Source organism: Crotalus tigris, unplaced genomic scaffold (genome assembly GCF_016545835.1).
Source record: "Crotalus tigris isolate CLP2741 ecotype Arizona unplaced genomic scaffold, ASM1654583v1 scf7180000020216.623372, whole genome shotgun sequence".
NCBI lineage: Eukaryota > Metazoa > Chordata > Lepidosauria > Squamata > Viperidae > Crotalus > Crotalus tigris.
The window spans coordinates 297,480-316,656 of record NW_024097909.1 but is presented as its reverse complement, the minus strand read 5'-3'; the positions used below and the strand labels follow the sequence as shown (position 1 = coordinate 316,656).

Below are 19,177 nucleotides of genomic sequence, written 5' to 3'. Positions count from 1 at the left end.
CTATTCTAATTCTCTTCTGTTCTATTCTATTCTTAGTAAAAGTTGCTATTACTTCAACCAAATGACACACACCCCTTCTCCGCTTTAGACAGGGCTGGGGGGGGGGCACAGCTGCCTCGCACACCCCCAGATCCTCCCCCCTCCCCCAGCTAAATGCAGGTTAAGAAACTGGGTGAAGCCAGGGTTAGGGGGTCTAGGTCCCACGACACTGCCTGGCAGACCCACGGGTCTGCCCCATGGAAGCCCATTCCTGCCAGTCCCCATCGGCTGGGCACGATGGAAACTGGAGTCCAGCACAGGAAGGCTGTTCGGACTCCAGAAATGGGTCGGCATATTGTGGGAAGTTGTGTGTTTTGTTCTGGCTTCCTGGGGGGGGGGGAAGCATAGTTAGGGTCCCTGTATTCTATGAAGGCAGCCACCGGGCTAGTCAACCTGTGTGAGCTAATGGATGGGGATCATTTCTGTCCCGTCCCCCCCCCACTGATGGCTTCTGCTTCATCTGTCAGGCTGGGGACGGAGGGGGGGGTCCTGTCCAAGGGACCAGAGAGGCCGCCCCCCCCCGTTAATCTTTGCAAGAGTCCCGAATGGCCTGAAGGGGCCTGTGAGCCCCCAGCTAATCCTCTACCCCAGTAATCCTTTCCGCAAACACCGGTTAGTGTGCCTGCATCCCCGTCCCAGCTCTGGGTAATCCCCGGGCGGAGGAGAGGGGAGGGGGCTGGCTGACCCCCAGCTTGCAGATGGCACCTGCCCCCTCTGACCCAGAAGCGTTTGGGGAAAAGAAGCGCCATTAGGACTCGGACGGGGGGGGGGTCCGCAAGAGGCCCAGGCAGCCATGGAGGGCAAGGCCACTGGGGTGCATATACGGCAAGGATGCCCACAGAAGCCTCTGATGATGGGCTGGCCAGAGCCCCCCCCCCCAAGCCAGAAGGGGAGAGGAAGGGGTGCAGCAAAGCCCCTCGTGTGTGTGTGTGTGTGTGTGTGTGTGTGTGTGTGTGTGCGTGTGAAATCAGAAATTGCCAGTGGACCTGGAAGAAGAAATGAATGAGATTGGGGATAAGAAGAGGGCTGAGAGAGATTAAAAACTTCAATATACATGGTAGAGATACTTGAAGTGATAATTTGTTGATGTAAAACAGTGTTTCTCAACCTTGACAATTTTAAGGCATGTGGACTTCAACTCCCAGAATTCCACAGCCAGCATTGCTGGCTGTGGAATTCTGGGAGTTGAAGTCCACATACCTTAAAGTTGTCAAGGTTGAGAAACACTGATGTAAAACAATATTTGATTATGGTAATTTTAAATGGATAAAGCTTTAAAGCAGGCAGAGTAGTAACAGAAATTTAAGCTAGAAATGGAATATATTAAATCTATTATTTGTGAGAAATTGAGAGATGATAGTGAAATGTATTAAGTTGAGCCGTTTATGTATGTTTTTTACCTTGAATTGTTTGTTTACCCAAACACCACGGTGTGTCTAAAGTACTCTTTGTTAAAATTAAAAAAAACCAATAAAATATATTTAAAAAGAAATTGCCAGTGGATCCTCTGGGTGGGGGGATGAGCCCCCAGTACCACCAACCCTTCCAATGTAGATCCCAGAGGGGGATCCCCGGGAGAACCCCAGAGATGGGAGCCAGGAAAAGTGCCCCCATTTTTCCCAGGATCCAGGGGGGCCTTCTGGAGCCCCCCCCCAAGGAAGGCCGAATTGCAGAGCCTGGTCCGAGAACGCCGCCACAGTGAGGCAGGCTATCCTGCCCCTTTGCCAGCCCTCCCCACACCTGCCTGTCCTCCAACAGGCCAGCTAGCTGTGCCGTCCCCCCCCCCAGATGATTCTGGAAATATGACTTGGTGGGGGAGAGAGAGGGGGGGGAAGAGGCTCGTTAGCCATCAAACGGGGTTTTGAACCCTCAACCGGTGGAAAGCGGTGGGCGTTCCGTCCCTGGAGGCTTTGAGGTTTTGTCCGAATTGGTGTAGGGTCTCCTGCTTGAGCAGGGGGATGGACTAGATGACCTCCAAGGTCCCTTCCAACTCTGGAAGGGGGGCAGCTCCCTCCAGCGTCGTTTTGAGCAGCGATTGGGAGCAACGTTAAAGAGGGGTGGGTGGGTCAGGGGGCGTCCCTCCGTCCATCCCTGTGGGAGCCCCACCCCCAGAGCCTGGAAAGGCCTTTGGTGGATGACCCCCGTTCCCTCAGTCAATGGGGGTGAACGGCGTTTGCACTGGCACTAGACCTGGGTCAGCCCACCCCACTCTGACCCCCCCCTCCCCAGAGACCCCTTGGGAAAAGCTGCTTCCCGGCTCTGCTCCCAGTTGGGGCAGAGCGCCCCCCCCCCTTGTGACGTCCACCGCCCTCTCCGTGTGCAAATTGCTCCCCACGGGTGGCCCGTTCGTGGCTTGTAAACTCTCCGGCTCCCCCCAGACCGGTGAAGGAACCTGCGCAGGCTGGGCCCCTTCTTCAGCTTAGCCTTTACTGGAGTGGAAAAGCAGCTTTATTTAATTACAATTAATTGCTCGATCGACCCCAGGTGAAATGTAAAATTCCTCTTCCTGTCAGCAGCCTGGAACAGCCGTCGTACCCCTTGGCTGGGAGGGGTGGGAGGGGCAGCCTTGGCAGGAAAAGGCCCCTCCCTCCCACACAAGTCCAGAGCCCCCCCTCTATCCCCCCCCATCATTGCCCACGTTCCAGGTCCATCCTCCGTCCAAGTCCTTCCTGGAAGTGTGTTCGTGGGCCTTTCCCCCAGCAGGGGGCGGCAGTGGCTCAGATGAAGAGGCCCCCTGGTGGAGGAAGAGGAGACTGTCAGAGCAGGGAAGATTAAAAACTGGACTGCCCCCCCCATCCACAGCCCCCCCCCCCGTCTTACCTGTCACTTCCAGGCTGGCCCCAGTGATGTACCTGCTCTCGTCCGAAGCCAGGAAGGCGCAGACGTCGGCAACATCTGGAGGGGGGGGGGAGGATGGATGGAAACGAGGTGTGTATGTGTGTCACACTGAAGAAGGCCCAAGTGGGCTCCCGGGTACCGGACTGTCGTCCCGGCTATCGCACCCGCCTGCCGGATCCGGGAAGGGGCCGTAAAGCTGCTTTTCCAGCTCTGAATTTGATTCCTGGGCAGAAACTCCGGAAAAACACACGAGCTGGAAAAGGGGCTTTTTTCATCCTCTTGAGGTCCGGCTCCTTGCGCGCTCCGTCGCGGTGCTGGATGCACCCCGTGTGGACCCAGAGCGGGGTCTAGGCCCTTCCCTCCACACCTCCAACCAGGGATGCCCCTTCTCCCCCCCATTTCAACCCCCCCCAGGGCCAACTCTCCCCCTTAACCTCCTCTGGCCCTCTTTTCATGGCCGCATCCGAGGCAGAGAGAAGCTTTGCCCCAAGATGACACAAGAAACACTCTGCAGATGAGCAGAGGCACCCTTTCCCTCCAGCAGGGTGTGTGTGTGTGTGTGTTGTGTGTATGTGTGAACGCCTCACCTTCAGGCTCCCCCAGACGTCCCAAGGGCACCATGGCAGCAAACTGGGGGAGGAAAGGAAAGGAAATCAGCCACCATTCCCTCCCTCCCCCCCAGATGTGTCTGGTCCCCCCTTCCCACCCCAATTGGTTCCTGCAGGAGACGCTGACCTTATCCAGGACTTTGGTGGGGACCTTGTCCGTCATGGGAGTCCGGATAAATCCCGGCAGAACCGTGTTGCAGCGGATGCCGTACCTGGGGGGGGGGGACGAAATGGAGCACTTGGGTGCAGCAGCTTCTCTCAAGGCCCCCCCCCCCGTTTGCCCAGTTCATCCAACGCCCGGCCCTGATTTAATGTCCTCATCTCTCCCACCAAGAAGGTGGATCCTTCTTAAAGCAGGCCCCGTGGCGTACGCCAGGGGTCTTCCAACTTGGCCCTTGGATGACTTGTGGACTTCAACTCCCAGAATTCCTCAGCCAGGCACGCATGTGCCTGGCTGAGGAATTCTGGGAGTTGGTCCACAAGTCATCCAAGGGCCCAGCTGGAAGACCCCTGGCGTTCAGCTTACAACGGCACTGGGAAAAGGGACGTGTGACCGTTTTTCATACTTACAACCGTCGCAGCCTCCCCTGGGTCACGTGATTTACCTTTGGATGCTTGAGCACTGACTCATACTTATGTCCAGTAGTCAGGTTATCCTCTTTTGCGACCCCCCTGGTGAGCAAAAGTCAGCGGGGGACCCAGGACTTGTTGAACGACCGTGCTAGGGCCTGATCCCTCCCAACCCCCCCCCCTCCAGGAGGGAGGCTCACCTGGCCAGCTCCTTGGCTGCTGTCTTGGCCAGGGCCTCTACCCCTGCCTTGGAAGCCGTGTAGTTGGCCTGGCCCAGATTCCCCACCTGGCCGGGGCGGAGAGAGAAAGAGGGAAGGTGAGGAGGGGGCTCGCCTGGTAGAGGGGAGGGGGTCAGGGGGCCAGCCTCCTTCCGCCCCCAGCTCTGCTGGGGGGCCCCCGCAGGGTGTGACGGCCCACGCACCTTCCCCACCACGCTGCCCAGGTGGATGATGGAGCCCTCACCGGTCCCACTCTCCACCAGCGCCCGGGCCACGGCCTGCGTCACCAGGAAGGCACCCTGCATGGGGGTGGGGAGATAGGAAGATAAAGAGATAGAGAGAAAAAGAGAGAGACAAAGATGAAGAGATATAGAGAGAGAAAGAGATAGAGATTGAGAGAGAAAGAAATAGAAAGATAAAGACAGAGATAAAGAAAGATAGAGAGAAAGATGGAAAGGGAGAGATAGCGATATAAAGGATAAAGAGAGAAAGATAAAAAGAGAGAGATGGAGAGAAAGAGATAAAGAGAGATAGGGATAGATAGAAAGTGAGAGAGATGGAGAGATAGAGATATAAAGACAGAGTGAGAGATAGACAGAGTGAAAGAGAGAGACAGATAAAAAGACGGAGAGAGCGAGAGAGAGATGGAGACAGTGAAAGAGAGAGATAAAGAGAGTGAAAGAGATAAAGAAAGATGGAGATAGAGTGAAAGAGAAAAAGATGGAGAGAGATAGAGATAGAGACGAGTGAAAGTGAGATAGAGATGGAGAGATAAAGAGAGAGACAGAGTGAGATGGAGAGAGAGTGAAAGAGATAAAGACAGAGAGATAAAGAAAGATAGAGTGAAAGAGAAAGAGAGGGAACAACCTCATGAGGACTAGCACTGCCCAGCCGGGTCATGAAAGGACAGCCAAGGCTCCCCCCTCCCAGCCTCAGAGGGGACCCCCCCAGAGGACCCAGACCCCTCCTTGCCCCCTCCCCCCGCGGGAGGGGCGGGGCGAGGGGCGGGGCACCTTCAGGTTGACCCTCAGGACGGCCTCGAAGGCGGCCTCGCTCAGCCGCAGCAGGAACTCGTCGCGCGTGATCCCCGCGCAGTTCACGCAGACCGTGGGGGGCCGGGAGAAGTGCGCCTGCGTGGAAGGAGGGGGGGTTAGGAGTGGGGGAGGAGCCACCCGGGCCCCTCCCCCTTTCACCCCACCCACTCCGTCCCCACCTGCAGCCCCCGCATCAGCTCCTCCACGCTCCGGGCGCAGCCCACGTCCACCCGCGCCGCCCGGTGCTCCCCCGCCGGCAGCGCCCGCAGCGTCTCCTCCGCGCCGGCCTCGTCCACGTCCGCCACGGCCACCGAGGCGCCCTCCCGGGCCAAGCGGAGGCTCACCGCCCGCCCGATGCCGCTGCCGGCGCCTGCGGGGGACACAGCCGTCAGGCCCCGCCCACCACCGGGCCAGGCCACGCCCCCCGACTCCCCCCAGCCCCCCCCGCACCGGTGACCAGCGCCAGCGCCCCGCGGAGCCTGAGCTGCGCCGCCATGGCCGGAAGCCCCTTCCCGCCCGGAAGCGGCGGGCCCTCTAGGCGGCGCTCTCGGTGGCCTCGGTCCGCCGGAGGGGCCGCGGTCGCTAAAGCCGCGCAGGCGCAGATCGAGGCCGTTTCCCCCTCCCGGATTCTCCCCCTCCCTTCCCCTTTGGTGCGTGGGTGCCCACTTTCTTGCGGGGGGAAGTGAGGGGAAGAACAGCTGGCACAGCTGCTGCCTGGGCACCTGGGGCAGGCAGAGACACACACACACTACACCACACAGTCCCTGGAGCACACACACAGAGTCCCTGGAGCAGACACCTGGGGCAGGCAGAGACACACACACACTACACCACATAGTACCTGGAGCAGACACCTGGAGCAGGCAGACACACTATAATCACTACACACAAACGGGGTCCCCTGCCCGGAGCAGGCAAAGGGGGTCCCCCAGGGGCACTTTGGAAAGACCAACCCCCCCCCCAAAGGCTGCAGAGGCTCGGCTGGCCCAGCTGAGAAGAGGGCAACCCAGCTGAGAAGAGGGCAACGGCAGCACCTCTGGGGCACACAAGACTTGACCTTCCGTGAGGCTGCCCAACGCAACACAGAGCAGGGAATTTGCATTAACTCCAGGAAGTGTCGCGGGAATGCACCTGGAGGGAGATGCAGGAGAGAAGCCGCACCAGTTTCCCCCCCCTTCCTAGGCCGGGTGGCTTCCCGGGAAGTCCTCAGGCTTACGACCATCATCGAGCCCAAAGCTTGTCTTTTGGTGGGATGTTTCCTACGGGCTACCGTTTTACAACTTCTCTCACCGCAGTTAAGTGAGTAGCATAATTGCTTCCCCATCAAATTGTGCTCATCAGAAAGTTGCAAACGGGGATCGTGTGACACCCCCCCCCCACCCCGAAACGCTGTGACTGTCATAAATACAAACCGGTTGCCAAGCGCCTGAACTTTGATCATGTGACTGAAGGTCGCAAGTGTGAAAAACAGTCACGAGTCACTTGTTTTTTCAGCGCTGCTGTAACTTCAAAGGGTCGCTAAATGAACTGTCGTAAAGTAGGGGACCGCCTGTATAGCGGAAGTTATTCCCTTCCGAGGCCCAATGGCTCCTTCCCCAACCGGACCGGCCGAGCAGAGGGGAGATGGCCCTCGTGGGGCAACTCAAAGCCTGGCAAGGCAAGGCACGGACAGAGTTCAGGTTCCTTCTGCAACCCTGGGACCCTGGAGGCCTTCTAGTCCAACCCCGCTCTCGGGCGTGGTGGGAACGCACCCGCAGAAGGATGGGCGAGGGAAGGTGCAAGAAGCGAGCGCCCAGCACCCCCACCTGGAGCTGAATTGGGGGCAGAGCGGAGGGCTGCCCGCATCCGGAGCGCAAGGAGGACAGGACCACCTCTTTGGAGTTTGGACGCGTTTATTGCAGATTCCCTTCCCTCTCCCTCCCTCCCTCCCGGAAACGCAACCAGGTCCTCCTCCTCCAAAGTGACCAGCAACGGAAAAGCCACGTCTCCTTAGATAAGAGGCCGGAAGCCCCTTGGCTGCTTTCCAGCTGGCACCCACCACCTTCCCTTCCGGTCACGAGTCTCGCCCCGATTCCACCCCACCGTCGTATAAAAAAAGGACAGATTATCAAAGAAATGTACGCCGGGAGTCTCTCTTCCCATTCAGCTGACACTCGCACGCACACGCCCGCACGTCAGCCGGCTCCCCTGAAAGCATGATTCTCGTGTGTGTGTGTGTGTGTGTGTCCCACGCCACCAGCCTTGCCTCGGCCCCTCTGCCACGACAGGCCGGCACCATGCGGCAGAAAGGAGGGAGGGAGGCAGGCTGTGCAAATCCTCTCCCTGGAATTGCAAGAAGTGCCCAACCGCCTCTTACACACACACACACTGCCTCTCTCTCTCTCTCACACACACACACACACACACAAACACACAGGTGCAGTGCAGGTGTGCACCGATTCCCAGGGTGCCCCGTGGGAAACCTGGAGACATTCAGAACAGACAAGTTGGTCCCCTGGACGGCCAGACCCGTTTCCTGCTCAGGAGGACGGGAAGGGCCGGGCTTTTGGAGCAACGTGGGGGGGGGAGAGGGGGCCCCCACTCAGACGGGTGGCTCCTTCCAGCGGCCTTTGTTCCCCCTCCTCCGCCGGCGCCAGCAGCTCCGCCTGCTCTCTCTACTCATATTGGGCGATGAAGACCATCATGACTATGCCGCCCAGCAGGCTGAGCACCTCCAGCAAGGACTGGGCCGGCCGCGCCTCCTGCAGGAGCTCGGGGATGACGGAGACGGTGGCCACGTAGATGAAGCCGCCGGCCGTGAAGGGCAGGATCCAGGCGGTGGCGGCCTCACCCACGCCCTCCGCCAGCAGGGAGCAGACAGTGCCCGCCAGCGCCCCCACAGCCGTCACCAGCTGCAGCTTCATGGCCTGGGCGGGAGAGGGAGACATCTCAGCAGAGGCCGGGGGGACCCCCCCTCTCCTTTGACCCTCAGCCACCCCCCACCCCCCAAGTACGGAACGGCTGGTCGGTCTCTGGGCCGGGAGATGGAAGTCAAGCCGGACCCGCGAGGGGAGCCCCCCATCCCTGCCCACCTTGCGCTTCGTGCAGCCGGACTGGACCAGGATGGCGAAGTCGCCCACTTCGTGGGGGACCTCGTGGAGCAGGACGGTCAGGGTGGTGACGGCGCCCACGCCGGTGCCTGCCACAAAGGAGGCGCCCAAGGCCAGCCCGTCTGTGAAATTGTGGGCAAAGTCGGCGGCCAGGTTGAGGTAGCCGGCCACACGCATGGCTGGGAGGCGGAAGGAAGCAGAAGTCAGTCGGGGTGATCCCGCCAGAGAGGTCCAGCCCACCCCCCTCCTCCCTTTCCTGATCCCCGGAGCCCCTTACTGGACTCTGGAGGCGCCTCTGTCTTCCTGGCGGGGGCTGCCGCTTTCCTGGCCGGCCCTGGGACCCCCTCCTTCTCTCCTTCGTCATCGCTGCCCTTGGCCTTGACCCCTGCAGGAGAGACGGAGGAAGAGTGGGGGGCTGCCCGGAGGGTCCTGCCTCCGTGCCCCAAACCTCCTGGTAGAGAAACAGCCCAGGGGCTCCTCCCGCCTGCAGAGAGAGCCCGGAGCTGCTATAGGGGGAGGTACATGTTCCAGAGGGATCCCCCGTCCCGGAGGCCCCTCCGTATCTCCGAGTCCTTAGCGCCAAACGGGTCACCAGAGGGAGCAGCTGGGAGCTGGCCGGGGCAGCCATACCATGAGTGTGTCCGTGGCTGTGCCCGTGTCCCCCTTTGACGTGTCGGACAAACTTCTCCACCACGAGGAAGGCCACGACGCCGCTCAGGACCCAGAGGCCGACGGCCATCGTGTGCTGGTGGTCGGGGCCTGGCGGGGGGCAGGAGAGGCAGAGGTGGCACAGGGGAGCCTGGCTGGGAAGGGACCCCCCCCCTCCCAGGGGGCTGGCAGACATGACCCAGGAGCCGTACGCCAGCCCAGCCCTCCAGGAAGAACAGCTGGGTCACGCCGTGCGCCTGCTTTGCAGAAGGGAGGAGGAGGAGGGGGAGCTTCTCTTTAAGGACCGCTTCCCCCCCCCCAAAAAGCTCGGCTCCGTTCGTCCCCCAGTTAGGCTGCCTGGGAGGAAGGCGTCCAGGCTGCCCACTTTAGGAAAGGGGGCTGGAGCTCCCCCCGTCGGTCCCCAGGATTCGCATCTCCCCTTACCTTGGTGGGAATGACCGTGGCCGGAGCGCTTGGCGTGGGAATGGTCGTGGCCGCCAGCTTCTCCGTGAGGGCCGTGTGGCTCTGCAGGGGGGGGGAGAAGCACAGGGTGTGGGAGGGAGACCTCTTGGCCCAGGGGAGGGGGCCGCTTGGGCAGCCCCCGAGGGGGGGGAAAGGGCCCCGTGGGGCAGGGTTAGGGGACTCACCCAGGGCGTGGGGGATGAGGTGCAGGAAGGCGTCCCCCAGCAGGCCCCCCGAGGCGAAGCTGAGCAGCAGCTTGAGCAGGGCCTGGTGCTGGGGGCTGTTGGACTCCACGGGGATCAGGAAGAGGATGAGGTAGGGGGCGGCGCTGATCAGGAGGGTCGCCCCCAGAGCCTGCAGGGGGGGGGAAAGGGGGCAGACATCAGCCACAGAGAGCAGCCCTCCTCCCCGGAGGGCAGGGGTCCCACCAACCTGGGGCTGCAAGCAGAGGGGAAGCCCCCCACCCCACCCCAGGGCCTTGCAGCCCACAGAGCTCCCCATTCCCCAGGACGCCCCCACTTCCTGCTTGTCCTCAGGGGTCCCCTCCAGGCTCGCCCCACTCCCATTGCAGAGTGGGACGAGGGGGGGATGGTGGCCAGACCGGAGCCCCCCCCGGCCCCCCACTCACGTAGCTCCACAGCCAGAGGGGCTCCAGCTTCTCCCTCCTGGGCGGGGATCCCGCGGGACCCTCCTGGCTGTACAGGGGGTGAGGGTGGTGGTGGTCCTCGTGGGCGTGGCTGTGACGACCTTCGTGGGCGTGTCCATGGGCGTGTCCGTGTCCTTCGTGGGCGTGGCTGTGCCCTTCCTCGTGGGCCGGGTCTCCCGTGCCGGGCCCGTGCCAGATGTGCTCGTGGGTGTGCCCGTGGCCCCCGGGCCCGTGCGCGTGCCCGTGGTCCCCGTGCGCGTGCCCGTGCTGGGCGGAGGCGACGCATAGCAAGGCCGCGCAGACCGCCAGGGCCGCCCTCGCCCCCCGGAGACCCCCGCCGCCGCCGCCGCTCATCGCCATCGCCCTGCAGGGGGGAAGGAAGGCGCGAAAGGGCGGCTCAGTCCGGCTCCGGGCAGCCCCTCCCGTCCCCCCCGCTCTGCCCGGACTCCTCTATGGTCGGGCGCCCCCGAGGGGCCCCTCTGCGCCCGCGCTCTATGGCCCCCGCGGGAGGACTCCCCCCACCCCTCCCCCGCTGCGAGGCTCACCGGGCTGCGAGAGACTCGCCGGTCTCAGACCAGACGTGGCATCCAGGCCCCGCCCACCGACCCGCCCGCCGCGCCAGCTCTCGCGAGAACTCCCCCGCCCGGCTCCGACATGGCTGCCGCGGAGTCGCCGTCGCCGCCCGGCACAATCATGGCGCCGAGGCTCGGCCGTCCCGTAGATGGACTGAACGAGGCGGCCGCCCTCAACAAAAATGGCCGCCGCCGCCCGGACTACCAGGCCGAGGGAACCTTTTTCCCCCCGGCGGGGCCTCCCCGGTTCCGGCTTCGTCGTTCGCGGCGGGGCCGGAAGACCCGTCGGGGGACGGACCGCCCTTCCTCCCAGGCCCGACGGGAGAGAGCAAGAGAACCGAGCTTCCCATCGGCAGAGGAGGCCCACTCAGGCCCGCCGCGGAGCACGCCGGGAGCCCCGCCCGGGCCAATCGCCGTCCGCGGGCGCGGGGCATGCCGGGAGTCTGGCCAAGGCCGAGGCCGCGCCGAGAGGCGGCACGCGGTGCATGGTGGGTAGCGCGGCGGCGGCGGCGGCGGGGCGCCCGTCGGCGGGGGCGGCGGGAGGCGGCGGCGGCGGCGGCGGCGGCGGGAGCGGAGTCCGAGGGGCGCCCGGCAGACATGGGGGACGCGCGGCGGGGAGGCGGCGGCGCAGGTACCCCCCGGGGGAGGGAGGGGGAGGGGAGGCCTCCCTGCGGGGGATCGGAGGGGCGGCGGGGTCTTCTGGAGGGAGGGAGGGAGGGGGGTCCCTGCTCGCCCCGCCCGGAAGAGGGAGGGGAGGGGAGGGGGAGGAGGCCTGGCGGGCGGCCACCCTCCCTCCCTGCCTGCCTCTCCCTCCTGGGCCTGGCCGGGCTCTCCCAGGGCAGCCCCGGGGCCGCCTTGCCGCGGACGGGGAGAGTCGGGGAGGGGGGAGGGAGGGGGTGTCCTGGGGCGTCTCCACCCGCCCGTGCCCGGGGAAAAGCCGCTGCCTCCTCGGCCGGGTCCCGGGAAGGGCCAGCCGGGCCTCGTCGGCTTCCCCGGGATTGGCGCATAGAAGGCGAAAGAGGCTCTCCTTCCTTCCTATTTTTCTATCTTCCTTCCTTCCTTCCTTCCTTCCTTCCTTCCTTCCTTCCTTCTTTCCTTCTTTCCTTCCTTCCTTCCTTCCTTCCTTCCTTCCTTTTCCTTCTTTCCTTCCTTCCTTCCTTCCTTCCTTCCTTCTCTCATTCCTTTTCTTCCTTCCTTCTCTCCTTCCTTCTATTCCTTCCTTCCCTACTTCCTTTTCTTCCTAACTTTTCCTTCCTTCCTTCCTTCCTTCCTTCCTTCCTTCCTTCCTTCCTTCCTTCCTTCCCTCCCTCATTACTTTTCTTCCTTCCTTCTCTTCTCCCTTCCTTCCTTTTCTTCCTTCCTTCATCCCTTCCCTTCCGTTTCCTTCCTTTTTTCCTTTCCTTCCGTCCTTCCTCTCTCCTCCCCTTCCCTTCCCTGCTTCCTTCTCCCGTCGGATCCCCTCTGCCGGCCCGCCTCCATTGCCCAAGAGCTGCGGACCCCCCCCCATTTTCTTTGGCTTTCCCCTTTAGGGGAGGGGGAGAGTTTTCGCAGCCACCCCCCAGCCGCCGCTCCAGCCTCCGCCCGGGCTCGCCCCGTCTGGCTTTCGGCGGCGGTGGCAGCGGCGGCGGCTGCGCTGCTGACCTGCCTTCTCCTGACCTTCCTTTCGGGCGCTCCCACCGGCCCTTCCGACGCCTCGGACCGGGGAAGGTCCTAGCAAGCCCCCCACTCACCTCCCCCGCTGACTCGCCAGCACGGCCCTCCCGGCCTCCTTGACCCCGGTCCCTGCCTGGCCCTTCCCCGCAGGGTGGGGGGGGGAGCCGAGGAGGGAGGACGCGGCTGCTCCAAGGGTTCCCCGGAGGGTCTTTCAGCCCCCCTGGAGATCTTTTTTTTGGGGGGGGGGAATGGGGGTCTCTCTCCTGACTTAGTTCCCTGCAGTGCCCTCTTTTCCCCCCAGCCAGAGGCGAACCTGCAAGTGACCTCTGACCTCCCCTGCCCCCTTCCCCCCCAGGGCAGGGGTAGGCCACCTCGGCTCTTTTAGGACTCGTGGACTTCAACTCCCAGAATTCCTGAGCCAGCACAGCTGGCTCAGGAATTCTGGGAGTTGAAGTCCACGAGTCCTAAAAGAGCCGAGGTGGCCTACCCCTGCCCTGGGGCCTCTTTCATGGGGGGAGGGAGCGGTGGGGCGGGGCTTAAAGCAGGGGAGTCTCTCAGGGACGGGCTCCGGCACCCATTTTCTCCTCCTGGGGGGGGGGGCGAGTCGGTGGAGGTGAAGGGCTCCGTCCTGCGTCCAAAATTGGCTTCCTTTCCTCCCCCCTTCTTCCGTTCCCCCCCCCTTTCTGGTTTTTTTCTTCTTCTCTCCTTTGAAAACGTTTTGCTTCTCGTCCAAAAAGCTTCCCCAGTTCAGTGAACCAAAAAAAAGAGCTTTTTTCTATGAATAGTGAAACGTTTTCAAAGAAATAAAACCAAGAAAGTTCAGTTGCTTTTTTGCGGGGTGCGTGTGTGTGTGTGTGTGTGAGAAGCACCTTTGGGGACAGCCCCGACTTGGAGGACAGATAATTTCCAGAGACCTTTGGGCAGGGGATTCCAGCATGAGCGGGGGGGGGGGGGTGGACTAGAAGACCTCCAAGGTCTCTTCCAACTGTTATTTCTATTCTATTCTACTCTACTCTTATTCTACTCTTATTCTACTCTTATTCTACTCCATTCTATTCCTTATTCTATTCTATAATTCTGTATTATTCTACAATTCTATTCTATTTTATAGTTCTATTCTATTTTCCTTTCCATTGCATTCCATATTTTCTTTATTCTACTCTATTCCATTCTATTCCATTCCATTTACTATTCTATTCTGTTCTATCCCATTCTGTATTTTATTATTCTATTCTATAACTCTATTCTATTTTCCATTCCATTCCATTCCATTCCGTATTTCCTATTCCATTCCATTCATTATTCTATTCTGTTCTGTTCTGTTCTATCTTATACTGTATTTTATTAGTCTATTCTATTCCATTCTACTCCATTCCATATTTTATATTATATTTCTTTCCATTGCATTGCATTGCATTGCATATTTTCTATTCTATTTCTTTCTATTCTATTCCATTCCATTCCATATTTTCTGTTCTATTCTGTAATTTATTGTATTCTATTCTGTAATTCTATTCTATTCTATTCTATTCTGTAATTCTACTCTATTCTATATTCTATTCTGTAATTCTACTCTACTCTACTCTACTCTACTCTACTCTACTCTATTCTTATTCCATTCCATTCCACATTTTGTATTCTATTAATATTGTATTCCATTCTATTGTATTCCATCCCATATTTTTTATTCCATTCCATTCCATTATTCTCTTCTCTTCCATTCCATAATTATTCAGGCCTCGTGGCCGGCCGTGAGCAGGAAGACAGGCCAGGCTCCAGGAAAGAGCCCGGCCATCAGCTCCCTTCTCCCCCCCTTTTGCCGTTCTTTCTCCGTGCCCCACCAGCCTCATCTCCCCCTTCCCTCCCTCCCTCCCTCTGACCCAACATAAACTCTTGGCTTGCTGGGCGGAAGGAACGCCTGTGTGTGTGTGTGTGTGTGTTTGCTGCTGAGCTCACCTGGCAGGCGGTGCCAACTTCTGACCAATGGAAGAGAAGCTCCTTCCTCTTCCTCAAATGCAGTGCGAGATGAGGCAGAGTTTATTTTTAAAAGATGACCCCCCGAACCCCTTTGGCCCCCCCTTTCCCTGACCTGCCCTGTCCCCTCGGAGGGGGCCGCGACTGCTTTGGACAGAGCAAGCCGCCTTTGACCGGTCCCCGGTCCCTCTTGTCTGCTTTCTCGTGCCGGACTTTGGGGGCGGGCCTGTTCCCGGCTCTTTCTGCGCAGGGTCCAGGTCCCACCGCCCCAAAAGGAAGGGAAGGGCTCTGAGTGCCGACGGACACCCCCCCCAATTATCTGGGGAGGGAGATGGCCAGAGGCAGAATTCGCCCCTTGTGCCCACCGGGCTTTGGAGGGGGCGCCTAGAGCCTCCGTCCTTCCCGTCCAGGGAGCCTGGAGAAGAGTGGAGAGGAAGGACCACCCCAGCCCTCCCCAGGGGAAGTGGGGGGTCCTCAAAAGGGGCCAGGCAAGGCTTCAGCTCTGAGGCCCCAAGGACCCCCCCCTCTGCCTTCCCAGGAAGCAGCAGCGGCCGAGCACCATCCGGTCACGCGACCGCCGGCCCCCTTGCAAAATATCCGGAGAGGGAGGAAGCTGTGGGAGCCTGAGTGGGGGCTGAGGAGGAAGTCTTCAGGGCGAGACTCTGCCAGCCGGCATCTGGGGAGGAGGGTGGGGGCTCGGACCGCTGCATTAACGCTGCCGCCCCCCCTTTTCTCTCTCCTCCTCCCCACCCTCCGAAGACTGCAGGAGTCCCGACAGCTCTTCGCTCAGCAGCTCTCCCCCCCTGCGGGGCCCGGGGTCCTCCCCGCCGCCTGAGGCTGCCCCCCCTCTGCCCCCCTCCATGATCGGCTCGGCCATGACCAGCTCCATCGGCGGGCTGGGCTCTCCCTTCCCGGTCATCAGCTCCTCCATGGGCTCCCCGGGACTGCCGGCCACCCCCTCCATCGGCTACGGGCCCGTCAGCAGCCCCCAAGTAAGCAGGCGGAAGGGAGTGCGGTGGGTGGGGGTGGAAAGACTCCCAGTGGCCCTGCCTCTGATAGCCCTTCCTCCTCCGCCCTCCCCCCCCAGATCAACTCCACGGTGAACCTGTCCGGCCTCCACTCGGTCAGCAGCTCGGAAGACGTGAAGCCCCCCGTGGGCATGAGGGTCCTGCCGGGACACCCCCACAGCGGGCTGATGCCCGGGAAGCGGCTGTGCGCCATCTGCGGGGACCGGTCCTCGGGTAGGCAGGGCGGAGCTGCCCTCTCATGGGGGTGGGGGTGGGGAAAAGATCTTTTGGGGAGGGGGGCTGTCTTCGGATCGGCTGGGAGGGGGGAGCACCGTCCCCGGGGTGAGCCTCCCTGTGCCCCCCTCCCCCCAGGGAAGCACTACGGGGTCTACAGCTGTGAGGGCTGCAAGGGCTTCTTCAAGCGCACCATCCGGAAGGACCTGACCTACACGTGCCGCGACAACAAGGACTGCATCGTGGACAAGCGCCAGCGGAATCGCTGCCAGTACTGCCGCTACCAGAAATGCCTGGCCACGGGCATGAAACGCGAAGGTAGGGGCAGGGGAGGACCCGGGGACCCTCCCAGGGCAGGGCCGGGTACAAGGGGGGGCAGCCCTCCCTGGCTTTGCTCCGGTGGGGGGGGGGACGATGGACCAACCCCCTCCCTGCCTTGTGCGCTGGCAGCCGTGCAGGAGGAGCGCCAGCGGGGCAAGGAGAAGGACGGGGACTGCGAGCTGGCCGGCTCGGGGGCCAACGAGGACATGCCCGTGGAGAAGATCCTGGAGGCCGAGCTGGCCGTGGAACAGAAGTCGGACCAAGGCGTCGACGGAGCCGGCATGGGGGGCAGCTCGGTGAGTTGGGGAAGGGGAGCAGCGGGATCAGAGCGGTCCCTCCACCCCATCGACACAGACGAGGTAAGGGGGACGGGCAGGGCGGAGGAGGGATCCAGGCGGGGGGAAGAGGATGAGGAGGCTGCTGGGGAGTGGCTCCGTCCTGCTTGGGGGCAGACGGTGCTGGCGCAAGCATGCCCCGTCCCACCCACCCTCCGTCTGCCTGTCGCCCCCCCTCCCGCCCTCCCTCCCTCTCCTGCAGCCCAACGACCCAGTGACCAACATCTGCCAGGCTGCAGACAAGCAGCTCTTCACGCTGGTGGAGTGGGCCAAGCGCATCCCCCACTTCTCGGAGCTGCCCCTCGACGACCAGGTCATCCTGCTCCGGGCCGGTGAGTGTGGCGGCCGGCTTGGGCATCAGCCTTCCAGATATTGACTCCCGGACCGTCCCCCATTCATGGCAGCTTCTCTCTTTCTCTCTCTTCCTCTTTGGTAGGCTGGAATGAGCTGCTGATCGCCTCTTTCTCCCACCGGTCCATTTCGGTGAAGGACGGGATTCTGCTGGCCACGGGGCTGCACGTCCACCGCAACAGCGCCCACAGCGCCGGCGTGGGGGCCATCTTCGACAGGTGGGGGCAGGGGAGGGCAGTTTGGGGTGCTGCCCATCCGGGCCGGAGAGACCCCATTTTTGCAGAAGGGGAAAAGACCGGGGGCCGGCCAACCAGTGATCCCCCCTGGCTCCCCCTCCCACCTGAGGTGCCCCCGCCAAGCTTGGTTCTTCTGCCCCGCCAGGGTGCTGACCGAGCTGGTGTCCAAAATGCGAGACATGCGGATGGACAAGACGGAGCTGGGCTGCCTCCGCGCCATCATCCTCTTCAACCCAGGTGGGCTTTCCTTTATCTTCCCACCCCCCCCCAGGAGTGTTGCCTCCCCCCTCCTGGGCACAAGCCCCCTCCATCTTACTTTCTTCTGCCCTTTTCTCCCCAGATGCCAAGGGGCTCTCCAACCCCGGGGAGGTGGAGCTGCTGCGGGAGAAAGTCTACGCCTCGCTAGAGTCCTACTGCAAGCAGAAGTATCCGGATCAGCAGGGGAGGTAACGGCCACGGGGGGAAGGGGGGTGCCGGTCCCCTTTGGGATTTGGGGGGGGAGGGGAGAGGCTGTACCCCCACCTCTTCCTAGGCTCTCTCGGGGGGGAGGGGGAAATGGACAGCCATTTGTTAATAATAATATCCTTCCTGTTGCATTCCTGTCTGGCAGAGGGTCACCTCCCCCATTCAGCCTTTGGGCCCTTCAAAGCCATCTTTGGGGGGGGGGAAGACCCTGACCTGCCTGATGGCCTGACTCCCCCCCCCTTGCTCCCCCCCCACCCCAGGTTTGCCAAGCTGCTGCTGCGCCTGCCCGCCCTGCGGTCGATCGGCCTGAAGTGCCTGGAGCACCTCTTCTTCTTCAAGCTGATCGGGGACACCCCCATCGACACCTTCCTGATGGAGATGCTGGAAGCCCCCCACCAGATGTCCTGACAGGCCCCCCAACTGCCACCACCGTCCCCTCCCAGGACCGGAGGACTGCTGCCAAGAAGGCCGGGGGGAGGCCCACCCCGCCCGGGTGCTCTGCGTTGAGGCAGGGGGCTGTACTCCCCAGCCACAGTGGGGTGGGGGGGGCCTAGCCCCCTCCCGGGCTTCGCCTAAACCAGGGGGGGTCAAACTGCTGGGCCCGCCCCATCGCCGGGAATGGCAGAACTCTGCCGATACGTCGAACGGTGTCGCGCGACGTCGCGAGTTTGACATGTCTGGCCTAAATTAGGGGGTCCTCAGTTGGGGAAGGGGCTCCCCGTAACACTTCTCCCCCCAATCGGTTTGCCTGAGAAGCCCCTGGGTTGGGGGAGGGACGTGCCAGGGCTCCTCTGGGGGGGGGAGAGAGCAAGGACCCCTCCCCCCATTGCAGCTCAGGAAGCGCCCCTTTCCTGCTGCCTTGCCCCCCACCCCACCCCAAGCCGGCTTTTTGGCAGTGGGTTCACGGTTCTCCATTGGTTCCTGTTTCTTGGGGGGGCTCCTCTGCCCCCCCACCCTCTTCTGGCTTAGCACTTTTGACTGTATCGGCCCTCATCTATGCAAGGGGCGCGGCCTGGGGGGGCCACAGGCCACGCCCTCAGGCCAGACTACCCACTCGCCCCCCCCTCCAGGTGCAGAGGAGCCTCACTGCCCCCCCATCCTTGGGGTGCCCCAGGGGCTGGGCTCCCCCCACCCCCACCAAGTGGATAGGGGGCTGCCCTCCCTGCAGCTGGATTGGAAGCCCCTCCCTGCCCCCCCCTTTGCCAATGCCCTTCCCTTGCGGCTCTAACCACTGACTATGTAAGGCCTGATGGGGGGGCTCCCCCAGTCTCCCCCCACCCCCGGCCCATACGCGTCTTGCTGTTTCCTCTGTCCCCCCCCCTTCCCATTTATGTGACCTTCCCCAAATAATCCCTTTTGGGGAATACGTTGTTTTAATCAACCCCCCCCTTCAGCTGTCCCCCCCTCCTGCTTTCTGTTTCTCTTCCCCCATTTTAATTGGGTGTCTGGGGCAGTCTCTTTGCCCCCCCCCTCCCTTACCCTGAATCAGGAATGCAGAACTTTTGAGCATGTGCAGAGTGCCAGGCCGGGATGTTGTCAGAGGCTTCCTTATGGAAGAGATGGACCCTCCGCCTGTTTGGGGGGGGGATTTGGGTGATGTCGCCATGCCTCCCTGAGCATCAGCCCCCCCCCTCTCTGAGGGTGGCCATATCCGGTCGGGAGTGGGCGACGTGTATCCCCCCCCCGGCCCACGCGCGAGGGCGGCCTTTCCACGGCCTGCGAAGCCGGGGCCTCTGCCCGATGGACTACTACGTTTCCATAGTTTTGAAATCCTAGTTAGGTTTCTCTGTGGCTTCTGCTCAGCCGGGTTGATAAAAAAACACAGCTGTTGTGTTTGCATTACGTACCACGCAAATAAACCATGGATTGTGGTTTAA

At 61.7% G+C, this 19,177-nt stretch overlaps 3 protein-coding genes across 7 annotated transcripts; 1 reads left to right on the top strand and 2 right to left on the bottom strand.

Moving 5' to 3' along the window:
• Positions 1-2,469: 2,469 nt before the first annotated feature.
• HSD17B8 (hydroxysteroid 17-beta dehydrogenase 8) lies at positions 2,470-5,918 on the bottom strand. 2 transcript variants are annotated; one of them, XR_005559482.1, is made up of 10 exons: positions 5,758-5,918; positions 5,487-5,677; positions 5,287-5,403; positions 4,477-4,572; positions 4,256-4,341; positions 4,091-4,157; positions 3,613-3,697; positions 3,465-3,507; positions 2,860-2,934; positions 2,749-2,773 (listed from the first exon to the last, which is right to left on the bottom strand). XR_005559482.1 is itself a non-coding variant. In XM_039365961.1 (9 exons), the coding sequence occupies exons 1-9, from the start codon at positions 5,801-5,803 to the stop codon at positions 2,757-2,759; spliced, it is 756 nt and encodes a 251-aa protein (XP_039221895.1). In that variant the 5' UTR covers positions 5,804-5,917; the 3' UTR covers positions 2,470-2,756. The 2 variants fall into 2 exon arrangements, 1 of the variants encoding a protein (XP_039221895.1); XM_039365961.1 differs by lacking the exon at positions 4,091-4,157 and having other exon boundaries at positions 2,470-2,773; positions 5,758-5,917.
• Positions 5,919-7,218: 1,300 nt separating this feature from the next.
• On the bottom strand, positions 7,219-10,813 carry SLC39A7 (solute carrier family 39 member 7). Its single transcript, XM_039365955.1, has 8 exons — positions 10,698-10,813; positions 10,135-10,516; positions 9,692-9,860; positions 9,489-9,569; positions 9,027-9,155; positions 8,674-8,781; positions 8,379-8,575; positions 7,219-8,213 (listed from the first exon to the last, which is right to left on the bottom strand). The coding sequence occupies exons 2-8, from the start codon at positions 10,510-10,512 to the stop codon at positions 7,962-7,964; spliced, it is 1,314 nt and encodes a 437-aa protein (XP_039221889.1). The 5' UTR covers positions 10,513-10,516; positions 10,698-10,813; the 3' UTR covers positions 7,219-7,961.
• RXRB (retinoid X receptor beta) lies at positions 10,775-19,177 on the top strand. 4 transcript variants are annotated; one of them, XM_039365940.1, is made up of 10 exons: positions 10,775-11,212; positions 15,111-15,343; positions 15,439-15,592; positions 15,731-15,910; positions 16,043-16,272; positions 16,451-16,580; positions 16,685-16,817; positions 16,981-17,072; positions 17,176-17,281; positions 17,561-19,177. In XM_039365940.1, the coding sequence occupies exons 1-10, from the start codon at positions 10,807-10,809 to the stop codon at positions 17,706-17,708; spliced, it is 1,812 nt and encodes a 603-aa protein (XP_039221874.1). In that variant the 5' UTR covers positions 10,775-10,806; the 3' UTR covers positions 17,709-19,177. The 4 variants fall into 4 exon arrangements, with proteins under 4 accessions (XP_039221874.1, XP_039221875.1, XP_039221876.1 ...); XM_039365941.1 differs by having other exon boundaries at positions 16,043-16,209; positions 17,561-17,708; XM_039365942.1 differs by having other exon boundaries at positions 11,081-11,212; positions 15,118-15,343.